This window comes from Ovis aries, chromosome 15 (genome assembly GCF_016772045.2).
Source record: "Ovis aries strain OAR_USU_Benz2616 breed Rambouillet chromosome 15, ARS-UI_Ramb_v3.0, whole genome shotgun sequence".
NCBI lineage: Eukaryota > Metazoa > Chordata > Mammalia > Artiodactyla > Bovidae > Ovis > Ovis aries.
The window spans coordinates 46595016-46611715 of record NC_056068.1 but is presented as its reverse complement, the minus strand read 5'-3'; the positions used below and the strand labels follow the sequence as shown (position 1 = coordinate 46611715).

The 16700-nt window shown below is 40.3% G+C and overlaps 1 protein-coding gene and 1 pseudogene across 2 annotated transcripts; both read right to left on the bottom strand.

The window, feature by feature from the left end:
* Positions 1-5133: 5133 nt before the first annotated feature.
* Positions 5134-6244, bottom strand: LOC101111487 (olfactory receptor 52B2-like; annotated as a pseudogene).
* Positions 6245-10377: 4133 nt separating this feature from the next.
* Positions 10378-15897, bottom strand: LOC101111226 (olfactory receptor 52B2). Of its 2 annotated transcripts, XM_042232785.2 has the most exons (2): positions 14959-15897; positions 10378-12927 (listed from the first exon to the last, which is right to left on the bottom strand). In XM_042232785.2, exons 1-2 carry the CDS (start codon positions 15871-15873, stop codon positions 12838-12840), a joined length of 1005 nt encoding a protein of 334 aa, XP_042088719.1. In that variant the 5' UTR covers positions 15874-15897; the 3' UTR covers positions 10378-12837. The 2 variants fall into 2 exon arrangements, with proteins under 2 accessions (XP_042088719.1, XP_027835652.2); XM_027979851.3 differs by lacking the exon at positions 10378-12927 and having other exon boundaries at positions 14686-15897.
* Positions 15898-16700: the final 803 nt, after the last annotated feature.

The following is a 16700-nucleotide window of genomic DNA, read 5'->3' as shown; positions in this document are numbered from 1 at the left end:
ACGATTGTGTATGGCAAGAATGTAACAAATTCTTCTGTGGCTTGACAAAGCCTAACCTCCCTCACCATATATGGAGCCAATTTGTATTGAAAACACAAAGCTTCCTGGAAGAAAGGTAATGAGACCACCTGCCCCAAAATAGCTTCATTTTGTAGTTTAATATTATATAACCTTCCCTGATGAGTGGATGAAAATGATCTCAACAGAGTCTAGACCTATCTGCATCTTTTTGTCATGAATTTTTTAAAACTGAAGTATAGTTGATTTACAATATTTGTTTCAAGTGTTTTGCCACACAGATAAAAAACAGATGACAAATGGAGGGGGTTAGTTCCCATACTTCTCATGGTTTCATATCCTTCAGTTCAGTTCAGTTCAGTCGCTCAGTCGTGTCCGACACTTTGCAACCCCATGAACCACAGTACACCAGGCCTCCCCGTCCATCACTAACTCCCGGGGTTTACCCGAACTCATGTCCATTGAGTCGGTGATACCATCCAACCATCTCATCCTCTGTCATCCCTTTATCCTCCTGTCCCTCAATCTTTCCCAGCATCAGGGTCGTTTCAAATGAGTCAGCTCTTCACATCAGGTGGCCAAAGTATTGGAGTTTCAGCTTCAACATCAGTCCTTCCAATGAACACCCAGGACTGGTCTCCTTTAGGATGGACTGGTTGGATCTCCTTGCAGTCCAAGGGACTCTCAAGAGTCTTCTCCAACAACACAGTTCAAAAGCATCTATTCTTCTGTGCTCAGCTTTCTTTATAGTCACATCCATACATGACCACTGGGGAAAAACCATATCCTTGACTAGACTTCATATCCTTACCCTTCTTAGTTTCTTAGTCTTTCTTCAATCTGGTAAGATAGTAAGCTCCAATTTTGCTTGCTATTGGAGTAAACTCCAATTTTTCTTACAACCTCTGTTCTATCTTGGTTAACTGCAATGCAAAACACAGAACAGTGTCTTTGCAATTTATCTAACCTCCCTCTTTTTTCTCTCGTTTGTACACTGGGAACAACTCTATTATCATCTGTAACTGGGATGTTGACGAAGTTGAAAGAGAATAGAAGAAAATGTGCATTGAATGTGCATCCTTCCAGGCTTCTCTGTCCATGAGGTTTTCCATGCAAGAATACTGGAGTGGGTAGCCATTCCTTCTCCAGGGGATCTTTCCCACCCAGGGATCGAACCTGGGTCTCCTGAATTACAGGCAGATTCTTTACCAACTGAGCTACCAGGGAAGCACGTACAGTCCATAAAGAAGTAATATTTTAGATTTTTGCAATAAAATTCAAATCTTGGGAAAATAATTCCAAGTGCCTTTGGTGGGGTGGGGGGTGGGTTCTAAATGAATTTTTACTGTTTTTCTCTCTCCAGCGAACCTGGGTAAAAGTCAGTGTCTAGCACAGAACTCTGAACTCCAGCACTGCCTAATAAATTCTATGTGAATGACTCAAAGGACAATAGATTTAGTGTCTTTCTTGATATATACATTAAAAAAAAAATTCTAGACTATGTACTGAGGACAGGCTTCATGAAGCTTGTGGATTAATTCACACATGGGTAGCATCAGCTCCTTGGAAGACAGATTCTCCACTGCTGTGGAGCAGTGGTAGGAATCATTAGGTGACCACTCAGAATATGTAGTTTAATGTAGAGCAGGACATGAAAGCAGAAAACCTCAAGTAATCAGCCCTTAAACCAGGATGGGTAGACTTGAGAGCTGTGTTTAAAGATAGCTGTGTAAAGAGAAGTTGAACTCTTTTCCAACAAGTCATACTGACTCTTCCAATGATCAGCAATTTCAGACTCCAAAGTGTAGGAGGAGAAGAGACGTAATCACTGACGAGGCTTCCAGATTAACCCAATTGTTTTCATGTATCCATCTGGAGGGGGCATAAGAATAATTGTAATACTCTATATAGAGTACTTGGCAGCTTAAGAATTGCCCCAAACACAATCTCATTTATCTTCATTAAATCCTGTTAAGTTAAATCTGCTTTTCATTATTCAAAAATTATGAAAATCAGTGACTATATTAGTAAGCATACAACTTCAAATTTCTAGTTATTTGACACAATAAAACATTACTTGCCATTCACACAGAAAAGGAAAAAATGATAATATTGTCAGCTGAATGACTACTGATACCTATCCTCCAAGTGTTTTTTTCCAGGCTTCAGTTCAGTTCAGTTCAGTCGCTCAGTTGTGTCTGACTCTTTGTGACCCCATGAATTGCAGCACTCCAGGCCTCCCTGTTCAACACTAACTCCCGAAGTTCACTCCAACTCACATCCGTCAAGTCAGTGATGCCATCCAGCCATCTCATCCTCTGTCGTCCCCTTCTCCTCCTGCCCCCAATCCCTCCCAGCATCAGAGTCTTTTCCAATGAGTCAACTCTTCGCATGAGGTGGCCAAAGTACTGGAGTTTCAGCTTTAGCATCATTCCTTCCAAAGAAAACCCAGGGCTGATCCCCTTCAGAATGGACTGGTTGGACCTCCTTGCAGTCCAAGGGATTCTCAAGAGTCTTCTCCAACACCACAGTTCAAAAGCATCAATTCTTCGGTGCTAAGTTTCTTCACAGTCCAACTCTCACATCCATACATGACCACAGGAAAAACCATAGCCTTGACTAGACAGACTTTCGTTGGCAAAGTAATGTCTCTGCTTTTGAATATGCTATCTAGATTGGTCATAATTTCCTTCCAAGGAGTAAGCGTCTTTTAATTTCATGGCTGCAATCACCATCTGCAGTGATTTTGGAGCCCAGAAAAATAAAGTCTGACACTGTTTTCACTGTTTCCCCATCTATTTACCATGAAATGATGGGACCAGATGCCATGATCTTCGTTTTCTGAATGCTGAGCTTTAAGCCAACTTTTTCACTCTCCTCTTTCACGTTCATCAAGAGGCTTTTAGTTCCTCTTCACTTTCTGCCATAAGGGTGGTGTCATCTGCATATCTGAGGTTATTGATATTTCTCCCAGCAATCTTGATTCCAGCTTGTGCTTCTTCCAGCCCAGCATTTCTCATGATGTACTCTGCATAGAAGTTAAATAAGCAGGGTGACAATATACAGCCTTGATGTACTCCTTTTCCTATTTGGAACCAGTCTGTTGTTCCATGTCCAGTTCTAACTGTTGCTTTAGTTGACATGTAACATGTGTAAGTTTAAGATGTACAATATGCTGACTTGATACTTTCATATATTTCAAAATGATCACCACCATAGTATCACTAACACCTCTACCCCATCATATGATTATCATTTTGTGTGTGTGATGAGAATATTTAAGATCTACTCTCTAAGCAATTCTCAAGTGTATTATATGGCATTATTAGCTATAATTATCATATTGTACATTAGATCCCCAGAACTTAATCATCTTAAGACTGGAAGTTTGTACACTTCAACCAACATTTTTCCATTTCTCCCACTTCCTAGACACTGGTAATCACAATTCCATTGTTTCTGTGAGTTTGGTTTATTTAGATTCCACATGTAAGCTTTATAGTATGTGTCTTTGTGTCTGACTTCTTTCACTCTGAAGTGAAGTGAAGTGAAGTGAAGTCGCTCAGTCATGTCCGACTCTTTGCGCCCCGTGGACTGCAGCCCACCAGGCTCCTCCGTCCATGGGATTCTCCAGGCAAGAATACTGGAGTGGGTTGCCATTTCCTTCTCCAGGGGATCTTCCTGACTCAGGGATCGAACCCAGGTCTCCCACATTGCAGGCAGACACTTTAACCTCTGCACCACCAGGGAAGCCCTCTTTCACTCTAATGCTTCATATTTCATATTTATTCATATTTATTCTTTCTGTGGTCAATGGACATTTAGGTTGTTTCCACGTCTTGGCTATGGTAAGCAGTGTTGCAATGAACATGAGGCTGCATGTATCCTTTCAAATCATGTTCTTCTGTAGATATATGCCTAGGAGTCAGATTACAGGGTTGTATGGTAGCTGTATTCTTAGTTTTTAAAGGAACCTCCATACCCCAACAGTATAATTTTTAAAACACTCTTTTATATTCATTACATAATTTTATTTGTAAAATAAACTTGTGGTTATGATGGCAGTGGTGTTGGAGGTGATGATGTTCTTGGAAGGTAAGCAGGAGGTAGAGGAGCCTCTGGAAACACTGGAAACCTCATATATATGAAATCTAAAACATCTTCCTCAGGCAGCAAACTTCAAGTTAAAACTATAGCTAACATTGAGAGTCCACTAAATGATAAGCAATGTACCATGTTGTTTACAATTTAATTTAAGCTAATTTAAGTTAACAGATTTAATTTAAGCCTTAGAGCCTAGGTACAATGTTTCATTTTATAGGTTAGGACTAAATTTCCAAAAAGTGAGACTCTACCCATGGTCAAAAAATCAGAAAGTATGGGAGCCAGGATTTAAATCCAGATGCATTTTTATTCCAGAGCCCATGTGCATTCTTCTGCAACACACTATAGCATCTAAATTTGGGAACTTGGTAAGTTCTCTTTTTTCCTGTTGCTTTGAAAACTGTAAAGGAGCCATGAGCTTTCTCAAGACTTCCCCACAACAGATAGCATGTAAGCCACACTGTCCCTGATTTTCTTGGTCTTTGCTCCATAGATGATGGGATTAAGCACACTCTTTTATATTCATTATATAATTTTATTTGTAAAATAAACTTGTGGTTATGATGGCAGTTGTGTTGGAGGTGATGATGTTCTTGGAAGGTAAGCAGGAGGCAGAGGAGCCTCTGGAAACACTGGAAATCTCATATATATGAAATCTAAAACATCTTCTTCAGGCAACAAACTTCAAGTTAAAACTATAGCTAACATTGAGAGTCCACTAAATGATAAGCAATGTACCATGTTGTTTACAATTTAATTTAAGCTAATTTAAGTTAACAGATTTAATTTAAGCCTTATTTTATGGGTTAGGACTAAATTTCCAAAAAGTGAGACTCTACCCATGGTCAAAAAATCAGAAAGTACGGGAGCCAGAATTTAAATCCAGATGCATTTTTATTCCAGAGCCCTTGTGCATTCTTCTGCAATACACTATAGCATCTAAATTTGGGAACTTGGTAAGTTCTCTTTTTTCCTGTTGCTTTGAAAACTGTAAAGGAGCCATGAGCTTTCTCAAGACTTCCCCACAATAGATAGCATGTAAACCACACTGTCCCTGATTTTCTTGGTCTTTGCTCCACAGATGATGGGATTAAGCATGGGGGGAATTAATACATAAAGATTTGCCAGAAGGATATGGATATTGGGGGGGGGGGGCAGAATATTCTTGCTAAAGTGATAGGTCAGGAAAGTGAAAAAGGATGGGATGAAAAAGAGGAGAATAAATCCACTGTAGGAACCACAAGTATTGACAGCCTTGTGCCAGGCATCCTGGGAAGGAAGTCTTAACATGGCTTGGAGGATCAAAGTGTAGGAAATACCAATGAGTGCAACATCTACCAAAACTGATGCCATTGGCACTGAGAAACCATACCCGATGTTGACGGTGATGCCAGCACAGGCCAGTTTGGCTACCCCAATGAGTTCACAGTATGAGTGGGGGATGACATTGGTTCAACAATATGGCAGCCTCTTCAGCAAGAATATGATAGGGAAAATGGCCCCAGGGTTCCGTCCCCAGATTTCCAGGGTCATTTTTATGATTGCTGTAACAGTTGAGATGAGATGGTTGGATGGCATCACTGACTCGATGGAAATGAGTTTGAGCAAGCTCTGGGAGTTGGTGATGGACAGGGAAGCGTGATGTGCTACAGTCCATGGGGTCACAAAGAGTCAGACACGACTGAGCAACTGAACTGAACTGAGGAGTTAAGATGGCTCTGTACCTCAAAGGAGTACAAATGGCCATGTAGCAGTCAAATGCAGTGGCCAGAAGGATTCCTGACTCAGTTACAAAGGCAAAGTGGATGAAAAACATCTGAGTGATGCAGGCATCAAAGGCAATCTTCCCAGCATGGAACCAGAAGATAGCAAGAGCCTTGGGCACAGTGGTGGTGGACAGCAGGATGTCAGTGCCAGCCAGCATGGATAGGAAGACATACATAGGTTCATGAAGAGTGCATTCGTTGAGGACGACAAGGATGAGGGCTCCATTCCCCAAGACTGCAGTGATGTACATCAGGCAGAAGGGGATGGAGAGCTAGGTGTGGTAGTTCTCCAGTCCTGGTATGCCAAGTAGGACAAACACAGTGAAGCGGAAGGTGGTGAGGTTAGCACCAAACATGGCTGCTTTTGGAGTCTCTCCATGAAGACCACAGAAATTAGGAGTCATTGAGCAGAAGCAGCCATAATTTTCACTAAAGTTGAATGTTAGATAATGAAATCAATCACTAATGCCTTGACTTAGCATATATAATGTTAGGCTTTCACTTTCTAGCCTAGCACTGCAAACATAAATATAGACATAGGTTCCTGATCACAACTCAGAAATGTCTAGAATATAGATGTAACTTACCATTCTCATTTACATGCTTCTACTCAGGCTTTGGCCATCCTTCACCCATTCTGTTGCAATAGCTTCATAAGTAGTCTAGTCTCCTCCTCTCCTAGCTTTCCAACCTCAACCTCTCCACAGCCATCAGCTGTACTGCAGCCTGGGTGGTATGCTCAAAACAAAACAAAAAATCTTTCTATGTTTCCTATTATAACCCTTACATAATTATGTACACATACATATACATATGTGAATGTGAATGTGAAGACACTCAGTCGTGTCTGACTCTTTGCGACCCCATGGACTGTAGCCTACCAGGCTCCTCTGTCCATGGGATTTTCCAGACAATAGTACTGGAGTGGATTGCCATTTCCTTCTCCAAAGGATCTTCCCAACTCAAGGATCGAACCTAGGTCCCCCGCATTATAGACAGACCCTTTACCATCTGAGCCACCAGGGAAGTCACATATACATACATACATATATATGTGTGTGTGTGTGTGTGTGTGTGAAAGTGAAAGTCACTTAGTTGTGTATGACTCTTTGTAACCCCATGGGCTGTATAGTCCTGAATTCTCTAGGACAGAATACTAGAGACTAGAGTGGGTAGCCATCCCCTTCTCCAGGGGATCTTCCCAATGCAGACATTGAACTCAGGTCTCCCACATTGCAGGTGGATTCTTTACCAACTGAGCCACCAGGGGAAAAAAAAAAAATATATATATATATATATATATCTTCTTCATGACTCAGTAGTGAGATAGAACTTGATGGCATAGTGACCAAGCTTGCTTCTCCTTACAGATGTTTTTCTGAGGCTGCCTCCAGATCCTCAGTGTTTTGGGTCATCAGAAAATGGGTGATGTCTGGATCTTGTGTGTGTGTGTGTGTGTGTGTGTGTGTGTGTGTGTGGGCTGTGGACTCCTTTCAGTACTGCTTTCTTGGCCTTCAAAGCCTTTGCTTTGGCTTCAGTTTTGGGAGGGGCAGAGGCTTCCTTCTTCGCCTTTGGCCCCATTTTTGTGAAAAGCTATATAATGATTAGCATGCAAAGCCTTCCACAATCCCACTGTTACTCTCTTCTCTAGCTTCAGTCCCCTTTAGGCACTCTGCTGCTGCTGCTAAGTCACGTCAGTCGTGTCCTACTCTGCGCGACCCCATAGATGGCAGCCCACCAGGCTCCCCCATCCCTGGGATTCTCCAGGCAAGAACACTGGAGTGGGTTGCCATTTCCTTCTCCAATGCATGAAAGTGAAAAGTGAAGTGAAGTCACGTCCGACTCTTCGAGACCTCATGGACTGCAGCCCGCCAGGCTCCTCCATCCAAGGGAGTCTCCAGGCAAGAGTACCAGAGTGGGTCACCAGTGCCTTCTAGCACAGCTGAATTAGACTATAATCCATTCTCCACACAAAATCTGAGTTTTCCAATCTTTATAGCTTTTCTCAAGCAAAGCTTAAATATTTATCATCTGGAAAGCCTTCCTCAAGTTCAAATTCTGATTTTTTTCCCCAACTTTCTGATTAACAAAGAGCAGGTTTTTCACATCTCAAAAATGTAGCCTTATCTGTGAAATGAACTATTCATTCTTATTTTGCAAGGATTGAATTAAATACTTTCAGTAAACTGCCTAATATAGTGCCTGGCATAGAAAAACTAAACACTAGTTACTGTTATTGAGTGAATGAGTACTGCTTAATAAAAAGACTGCTTAAAAAGAAATGCCTATATTTGGAATTTAAAAAGTGATAAAGTTGGAACTTTCTGGTGGTCAAATGGTTAAGACTCCACCCTTCCACTGCAGGGGGAACGTGTTCTATCCCTGATCAGGGAACTAAAATCTTGCACACAGGAGAAGCCAAAGGGAGTGGAGGGAAGATGATAAAGTAGCATTTTAACTTAGTAAAGAAAGGAAGACCTACTCAATTAATGGTATTGGGCTGTTGGGCTACGTTATTGTTGTTAAGGAAATAAAATCAGTTCCCATCTCAGTAAAAAATAGAAATTCCAAATAAATTAAAGATGCACTTGTTTTAAAAACTACAAAAATGTTAAGAATTAAAATTAAGATATTAAGAGAAAAATTAAAAGAAAATGTTTGGGAGGTTGAAAAGCTCTTCCTGAGATAATAAAATCATATTTCATAAGCAGTAATAAATGAACAATTTAATTAGGTAAAAGTATAGTCAAACAAAAATAAAAATCCTAGGGAAAAAGTTGCAAAGCATGTAATATACTAAAAGTTAACATGTTTAAATACCAAAGTGCTAGTCGTTCAGTTGTGTCCAACTCTTTGTGAACCCATGAACTGAAGTCTGCCAGGATCCTCTGTCCATGGGATTTCCAAGGCATGAATTCTGGAGTAGGTTGTCATTTCCTTCTCCAGGTGATCTTCCTGACCCAGAGATCAAACCCAGATCTCCTACACTGGAGGCATATTCTTTACCATCTGAGCCACCAGGGAAGCCCATTAATACTAAAAGTTGGCATAAATGAATAAGAAAAAATAGGAAATGTGCAAAGAATAAAAATAGGCAATTCACACTACAAGAAAAACAAATGGCCAGTATATATATGAACAAATGTTCAAAGGTAAAGAAATGAAAATCAGTATCATATTAAAATTCAATAGTTTTATATCAATTGGAAAACATAAAAATAAATGATCAGACCCCAGTGCTGGTGATACCACATGAAAACCTATAGATATATCTATAGGAATATTAATTGCTACACTGTGGCAATAGTAACAAAACATTTTACAACTTCCACGTTCATCAATAGGACAATAAATAAATAATGGTACACTTGCTACAGTGAAATGTCTTGTTTCCACTTTTTGAAAAGGAGTAGAATTGATGCTTTCAAATTGTGGTGCTAAAGAAGATTCTTGAGAATCCCTTGGACTACAAGGAGATCAAACCAGTCAATCCTAAACAAAATTAATCCTGAATATTCTTTGGAAGGACTGATGCTGAAGCTGAAGGTCCAGTACTTTGGCAACCTGATGCAAAGAGCCGACTCATTTAAAAAAAAAAAACAAACAAACAAACCCTGATGCTGAAAAAGATAGAGGGCAGGAGGAGAAGGGGGCAACAGAGGATGAGATATTTAGATAGCATCACAGACTCAATGGACATGAGTTTGCACAAACTTCAGGGGATAGTGAAGGATAGGGAAGTCTGGCATGCTGCATCCACGGGATCACAAAAAGAGTCATACATAACTTAGTGACTGAACAACAAAAATTAACCATGCATATAGTTAAGTGAAAAAGCAAATTGAAGATTAAAATGCATAAGATTTTTTTACTGCATTTATTAATAAGACACTTTACACTATAATTAAGATAAAATCAAACCCCAATTTGGCTTGAGCAAGCACAAAGGGAAATGTCTGTTCCTGAAACTGAAAAGTATGTTTCTAGTATCAGATTTATAAAGATTCAAGACGTCATCAGGGTTCCATTTCTTTATGACTCTCTGCTTTGCCCTCCAGATGTTGACTCTCCTAGGGCCAGGATTAAGGTGAGGTTCAGTACAAGTAAGGTACACTGAGCCACACCGGAACCCAAGAAAAAGGAAAAATGGGAGCCCCTATGTAGAGCTGACCTTCGAACAATGCAGGCATTAGGTGCACTAACCTACCAAATGGTAGAAAATCTGTATGTAACTTTACAGTGGACCCTCCCTATTGGAGAAGGAAATGGCAAGTGGAGGCACTTACCTTGGGTGCAAAATTTAAAAGGGTAGCCAAAAATCAGTAAGCTAGATAAATACTTTAATACAATCTTTTTTAATTTTTATTTTAGTACATTAAATTTACTTATAAAAACATTCCAGAAATGTACAATTTTTCCTTTATAACCACATTTAATAAAATATAAAAACACCCAAAAGAGACTACTTGACACTTACAATTCAAAATCAAATTAGCAGAACATTAAATATTTACAAAACGATATCATTAAAAATATTTATAAAGTTACATACAATTTCGTAGAATTGACGTAAAGTGAAAACTGAAAGTGAAAGTCACTTATTTGTATATGACCCTTCTGTGACCCCATGGACTGCAGCCTGCCAGGCTCCTCTGTCAATGGAATTCCCCAGGCAAGAATACTGGAGTGGGTCTTCCTGACCCAGGGATTAAACCCAGGTCTTCCTCATTGCAGGCAGATTCTCTACTGTCTGAGCTTCCAGAGAAGCCCTCAAGTTACTTGAAATTTCATAGAATGGCATAAAAGAATGGCTCAAAAATGGGAGAATTTTCCTTTATTCCTAAAAAGGAACTATGACCAATAGAAGCTGTGAAGATTCTCAAGCACATGAGATCTTCAGTTTTAGTACCAAGCCTGTCTTTGTGCATCTAAGAACTGTACCCTGAGAGGGGCTTCTTACAACACCAGGATGGACTGGGTGGTGTTCTCCTCCCTCCAATAATTGTGTAGAAACATTGACATTTGGCCTCAGCCAGCACAGTATAAAGTTTGCAAGTGTTTTAAAGATAAGCACTTTGATTCAGAATCTCACGACTTTTCTGTAATTAAGCAATTCAGAACCCATGACTTTAATTTTTTTAATCAAAATTATATGAACTATCACAATGAACAAAATAGCAGAATTTTAAATAAAGATCAGACTGATAATGCTGTATTGAACCACACTGGAACCCAAGACAAAAGAAAAATGGGAGTCCCTACATAGAGTTGACCTTTGAACAATGCAAGCATTAGATGCACCAACCTACCAAATAGTAGAAAATCTGTATGTAACTTTACAGCGGACCCTCCCTATTGGAGAAGGAAGTGGTAACCCACTCCAGTATTCTTGCCTGTAGAATCCCATCGGCAGAGGAGCTTGAGGGGCTATAGTCCATGGGGTCGCAAAAGAGTCAGACACAACTTAGCAACTAAACAACATCCGTGGATTCAACTGACCATGGATGGTTTTGTATTGCAGTATTTACTGTTGAAAAAAAAATCTGCATATGAGTGGACCTGTGCAGTACAAACTGTGTGCTTTTCAGGACCACCTGTACATGTTTTCTGTGGTTTTAATGGTTAAATGTTTCCACAATTTTATTTTGAAAAGTATTATTTGAGTTTCTTCTATTGTGGGCTTCCCTGGTGGTTCAGACGGTAAAGAGTCTGCCTGTAATGCAGGAGACCCAGGTTCAAATCCTGAGTTGGGATGATCCCCCGGAGAAGGGAATGGATACACTCCAGTATTCTTGTCTGGAGAACTCCAGGGACAGAGGAGTCTAGTAGGCTACAGTTAAAACCAGTAAAACTGTAACATTCTAGTTTTCATATAAATATTTCAACTTACACTAAGTTGTGAGTTTTACTATACCTGCTTTTCAATGTTCCCCTATTTTTTATACCTCTGTAATATTCGGGGGTGGGGGCAGTGGTGGAATTAGCTGTAGTCCCAGCACCATGTAGCAAAAATGTCTGCAGCAGTTCAATATGTCAAGATATACACACTTCTGAACAGTGTATATTTATACTACTTTATACAGAGGCCCTGAGAAGACAGTGTCTGGATCAACAGTTTATTGGATTTTATTCCAGGAAAACCTAAAAATCCCATGAGACAAATATTTATTCCCTTCTCAGAAACTTACCCCAGTTTCACACATGCTTCCCCAACGCATGAAAGGAGATGCCAGATGCAGACTGTGGAGTGAAATAGGACAGTATTTATACCTCAGCTGCAGGAATCCCTTAGGCAAGGAAAGAATTTCTACCCTACTAGGTCTTCAGGGAGCATCTCATTTAATTGGCCAAAGCAGATGCCCTTCGAACTAGTCTCCAGAGGTCACTGACCAGAGAGGGTGGGTAATCAATTCCTAGCTACAGCAGTCTGTCCAAACTCCACCTGCTAACAATTCTATTTCTCTGGCTAACATACAGACACAGAATGGACTAGTGGATACTAATTGCTGCTAGTCAGTACACAGAATGTTAAAGCCCTGCCTATATTACTGAATCTCAGTGAACATAGAAACCTGTGGGTATATAGAAGAAATAGTAGGTCAGGAGGAGCTAAGCAGTGTGTGTGTGTGTATGTGTCCAAATGATTCTCAGTCAAAAAATTAGATACTACTTAACAATGAAATGTCCAAAGGTCAACGACCTCACCAACATTTTAAATTAATCAATCCATTAATATACACATTGACCTCTATGCCAGATTCAAGAACCATAGTAATGAATGAGACAAATTCTCTGTCCTCACAGAACTCAAGTTCTCGTGGTTTCATAGAGTGATTAATAATGAGCTGAAACCATAAATGCCATTGCTGTGAGACCCAGAGAACAAGATGATCACCTCTGAGTTGGGGGAGATTGGCAAAGACTTCAAAGAGGAGTTGACATTAGGGCTCTACCATCTGCCAGCTGTGCGATCTTGATTATTTATCCTAGCGGAGCTTTTGGTGCCTCGTGTATAAAACAGAGGTAGCAACAGTACTATCTCATGAGGTTGTCTGAGGATTAAATGATTTAATGCAGCAGAGCACTTAACATGGTTCCTAGCATACAATGATCTCCTACTAAACATTAGCTTTGTTATAATTATTATTATCATTAATATTACTATATTATGTATTAATGTACGACTACATGGTGATGTGTTTTGAGGTAATGATAGAAAAGTAAATCAGGGCTAGCTTACTCTGTGGTCCTATGACTTCCAAATTGTGGCTGATCAAACACTAGGTTACTTTACCAGTGTAAATTAATGTGCTAACAAGAAGTTATATAAACATGGATACAAATATCTATGGTCACAAATGTGTGGGAAAGGCTGAAAACTCTAGCCCTCTCTTGGATAGCCATGTGCATGACTCACGGTGTCAGCATTTTTCATGCTTATTTGACTATGGAAATTTTCTATAAAACATCCATTATGATACCTATTATTTCTACAGAATATTCTGTGGAAAACACGTCTATAAGTAATGAAGACTGTATTTGACATAAAGTAGTATGATTGGCCATGCTTTTTAGAATGCTTAACTTTGGGTCAATTTATAGTTTAGGTTACAGTGTAAAAGATTAGAAACATTGAACTCAATTTAAAAACTAATGCAATATCTGATGTTAAAGATGATAGGGGATATAAGTAATGGATAGAAACAGTGTTAAAAAGAAACCTAACAATACTGATAGCCTTAGTGAACTATTTCTCAGATACTTATTACTATGACCTAAAAATAAGTGCTGTATATATGGTTTATTTCATTTAATCTTCTCAAGAACCCCACAAGTTTCTCTTTCTACTCTCATTTTACAGACTTAAAAACTGGGGACTAAAAACATTGAATAAATTTCACAAGTTCACACAGCTGGAAAATGATGGGGACAGGACTGGAATCATGATACAACTCCAAAAACTTCCCAGATATCTATTTAGTAGTAGAATCAATATCAGTAACAACCAATTCTTGGGGAGCAGGTTAGAGAGGAAGAAGTTGAGTAACTCCCCAGGGTTTCCAGCTCAATGAAGTTGATACAATTATCATAATTCTAGTTTCTAAGAAAAGGAATGATAAGAAAAGCTACCATGAGTGGTAGTTCTATATCCTGGAGATGATACCCAGTTGATAGGTGGATTGTTATGTATCTGAAACTCAAATGAGAATTCTAGGAAGGAGAGAGAGATGGGGGACCCATTAGCACAGTCTGTGGTTGAGGAAATGAGTAATGTGGTTGAGGAAATGAGTATTTCAGAAAATGCCTTTTCTGAAAAAGCATGAAAGAATTAGAGTCAAGATAGGTAACTTCAAGAAACTACTCCAGTTTTGCCAACCTGGCCAGGAACAATGAGCTATAATTCCTAATATTGAGGTTAGTCAGAAGCCAAGTATAAGAGAATATCAAGAGTACCCTGTTTCCTCCACCCTTGTTATTCCCTGGTCTCTGAGATATGGCAAAGGTGTGACAAGTAAGAAGAACTGTGCTGTGTCAGCAGCTTATTTGTCTCTAAGACGCCAAACTACCTTTGTAAGGAGACGGTTTAGCAATCACTGGGTCTGTGGACTAATTTAGCTGATCATTCAGTGCGTAATAGAGATGCACTTCTTAATTTTGAGGAGGTAAATGTGCTGTCATCCATTTTTCAAACATTTATTATGTTCCAGGCATTTTGTGAAGTACTGAGCATACAAATATGAATGACACACACTCTTCTGATTTCAAAGACTTTACAGTCAAGTAGTGGTACAAATAAAAGTCCATAATAACTCAGTACATACATTTTGGGATCTGCACAAGATTCAATATACATGCAGAGATAGGAGGCTTGGAGTGTCTGAAAAACCCAGGAGGAAGATGCAGAAAAAGGAAGAGAGAGAGGAAGGGAAGGAAAAGCTCTCTCAGTCCAGGAAATCTCTGTGCTTCACACCTAGTTTCCTTGGTAAAGCTGGGAGTGAGGAGTCAAAGGAAACCATTAGCCCAGAGAGGAAGCAGAGCACCAAGCCATAGTATCAAAGAACCGGTGGACTACCCTGTCCCGGATCTGCTTAGTCTTTACACCATAGACAATGGGGTTGAGCATTGGGGGCACCACCACATAGAGATTGGCTAACAGGATATGGACATGTCGAGGTATGTTACGTCCAAAGCGGTGGGTCAATAATGTAAAGAAGGAGGGGACATAAAACATGAGGATGACACAGAGGTGGGAACCACAGGTGCTGAGGGCCTTGTGCCGAGCATCCTGGGAGGGCAAACGAAACACCGCTCGGAGGATCAGTGAGTATGACACCGTGATGAGGATCACATCCAAGATGACCATGACAATGGGCACTGAGAAGCCGTACCAGATGTTAATGGTGATGTCAGCACAGGCCAAGCGGGCCACTCCAATATGCTCACAGTAGGAGTGCGGGATGATATTGGTCCGGCAGAAAGGCAGTCGATGCAGCAAGAAGATCACCGGGAAGATGATGCAGAAACTTCGGGTAACAATGGCCACAGCAATTCTTCCCACCACAGGCCATGTTAGCATTGTCTTATAATGCAGGGGGATACAGATGGCCACAAACCGGTCAAAGGCCATGGCTAATAGGATGGCTGACTCCCCCACAAACATCACGTGGACAAAGAAAACTTGGGTGACACAGGCATCAAAGGCAATGTCATGAGCATGGAGCCAAAAGATGGCTAGGGCCTTGGGGACAGTAGTGGTGGACAGCAGGATGTCCGTGATGGCCAGCATGCAGAGGAAGAAGTACATGGGCTCATGAAGGTTACGCTCAGTGATGATGACTGCTATCAGGATACTGTTGCCCAGAACTGCAGTGATATACATGAGGCCGAAGGGTATTGACAGCCAAACATGATAAGCCTCCAACCCAGGGATGCCCAGTAGGACAAAAACTGCAGGGTGGAAGAGGGTGAAGTTGGTGTGAGTCATGATGTACTTCAGGATCACCTCTATAATGACAGAAGCGGGGGAGTGTGCTGAAAGACATAGAAACAGAAAGCACCTCTGAGTACATCAGAGATCACAAAAGATAGCAGTGGTTTCTGAACCATGGGACTCTGCAGGGGAATGTTCTCCTAGACAACTCTCAGTTGGGTGTAGAAATGACTTCTGACCCTTGGTGCTTGATTTGCAGGGACAGCTTTTGTGGCAATCACTCTTTAAGAATCAATAGAGGCTTCACCCTGCATCCAGCCACTCTGCTTCCAAACTGGTCACATCCTACCTTTCTGACCTCATTCTATCATTTCCACCCAAGCAGCATTTGCCCTCTTACCTGTGTTGTAGTTTTTTTTTCCCCACAAGATTTTGTTCCTTCTGTGTTAACCTGAATTTCCCTTCCCTTTCCTCTCTGCTTACTCAAATTTTAACCTTAAAATACTTTCTTAAAACATATCACTTTGTAATGGCCCATGTTCATAACAATACATTTCCTTCCTGAATACCTATTAGCTAAACTATATTTAACTTGATTATATTTAATCACATTAAACTTATCTGGCTATTACTTTGAACATTTCACATGAAATTTGCCTAATATCCTGGCACTCATGGAAATGGAGCCGCAAATGGCAATCCAGAAGGAGTCTGAAAAATATATTCCTTCATTCTGACCCAAATTAAAACTTTCCCTAAAGGCTGTGAGGAGCGGAGCAGTTGGTGAAATTGAGAGGGGTTCATATTCATTGCTTGCTCTTCCCCAAAATGATTCCATAAAAGTTGTGTTTAAATCTCCTTATCCTTAAGAGCACCCAAGG

Bases quoted from the DNA above. Each gene is read 5' to 3' on its own strand.
- LOC101111226 (XM_042232785.2), bottom strand. From the start codon at position 15,873: ATGACTCACACCAACTTCACCCTCTTCCACCCTGCAGTTTTTGTCCTA. The intron at 12,928-14,958 runs GTCCACCGGTTC...CAACCTCATGAG, and splicing joins AGCAGATCCGGGACAGGGTA to ATAGTACTGTTGCTACCTCT.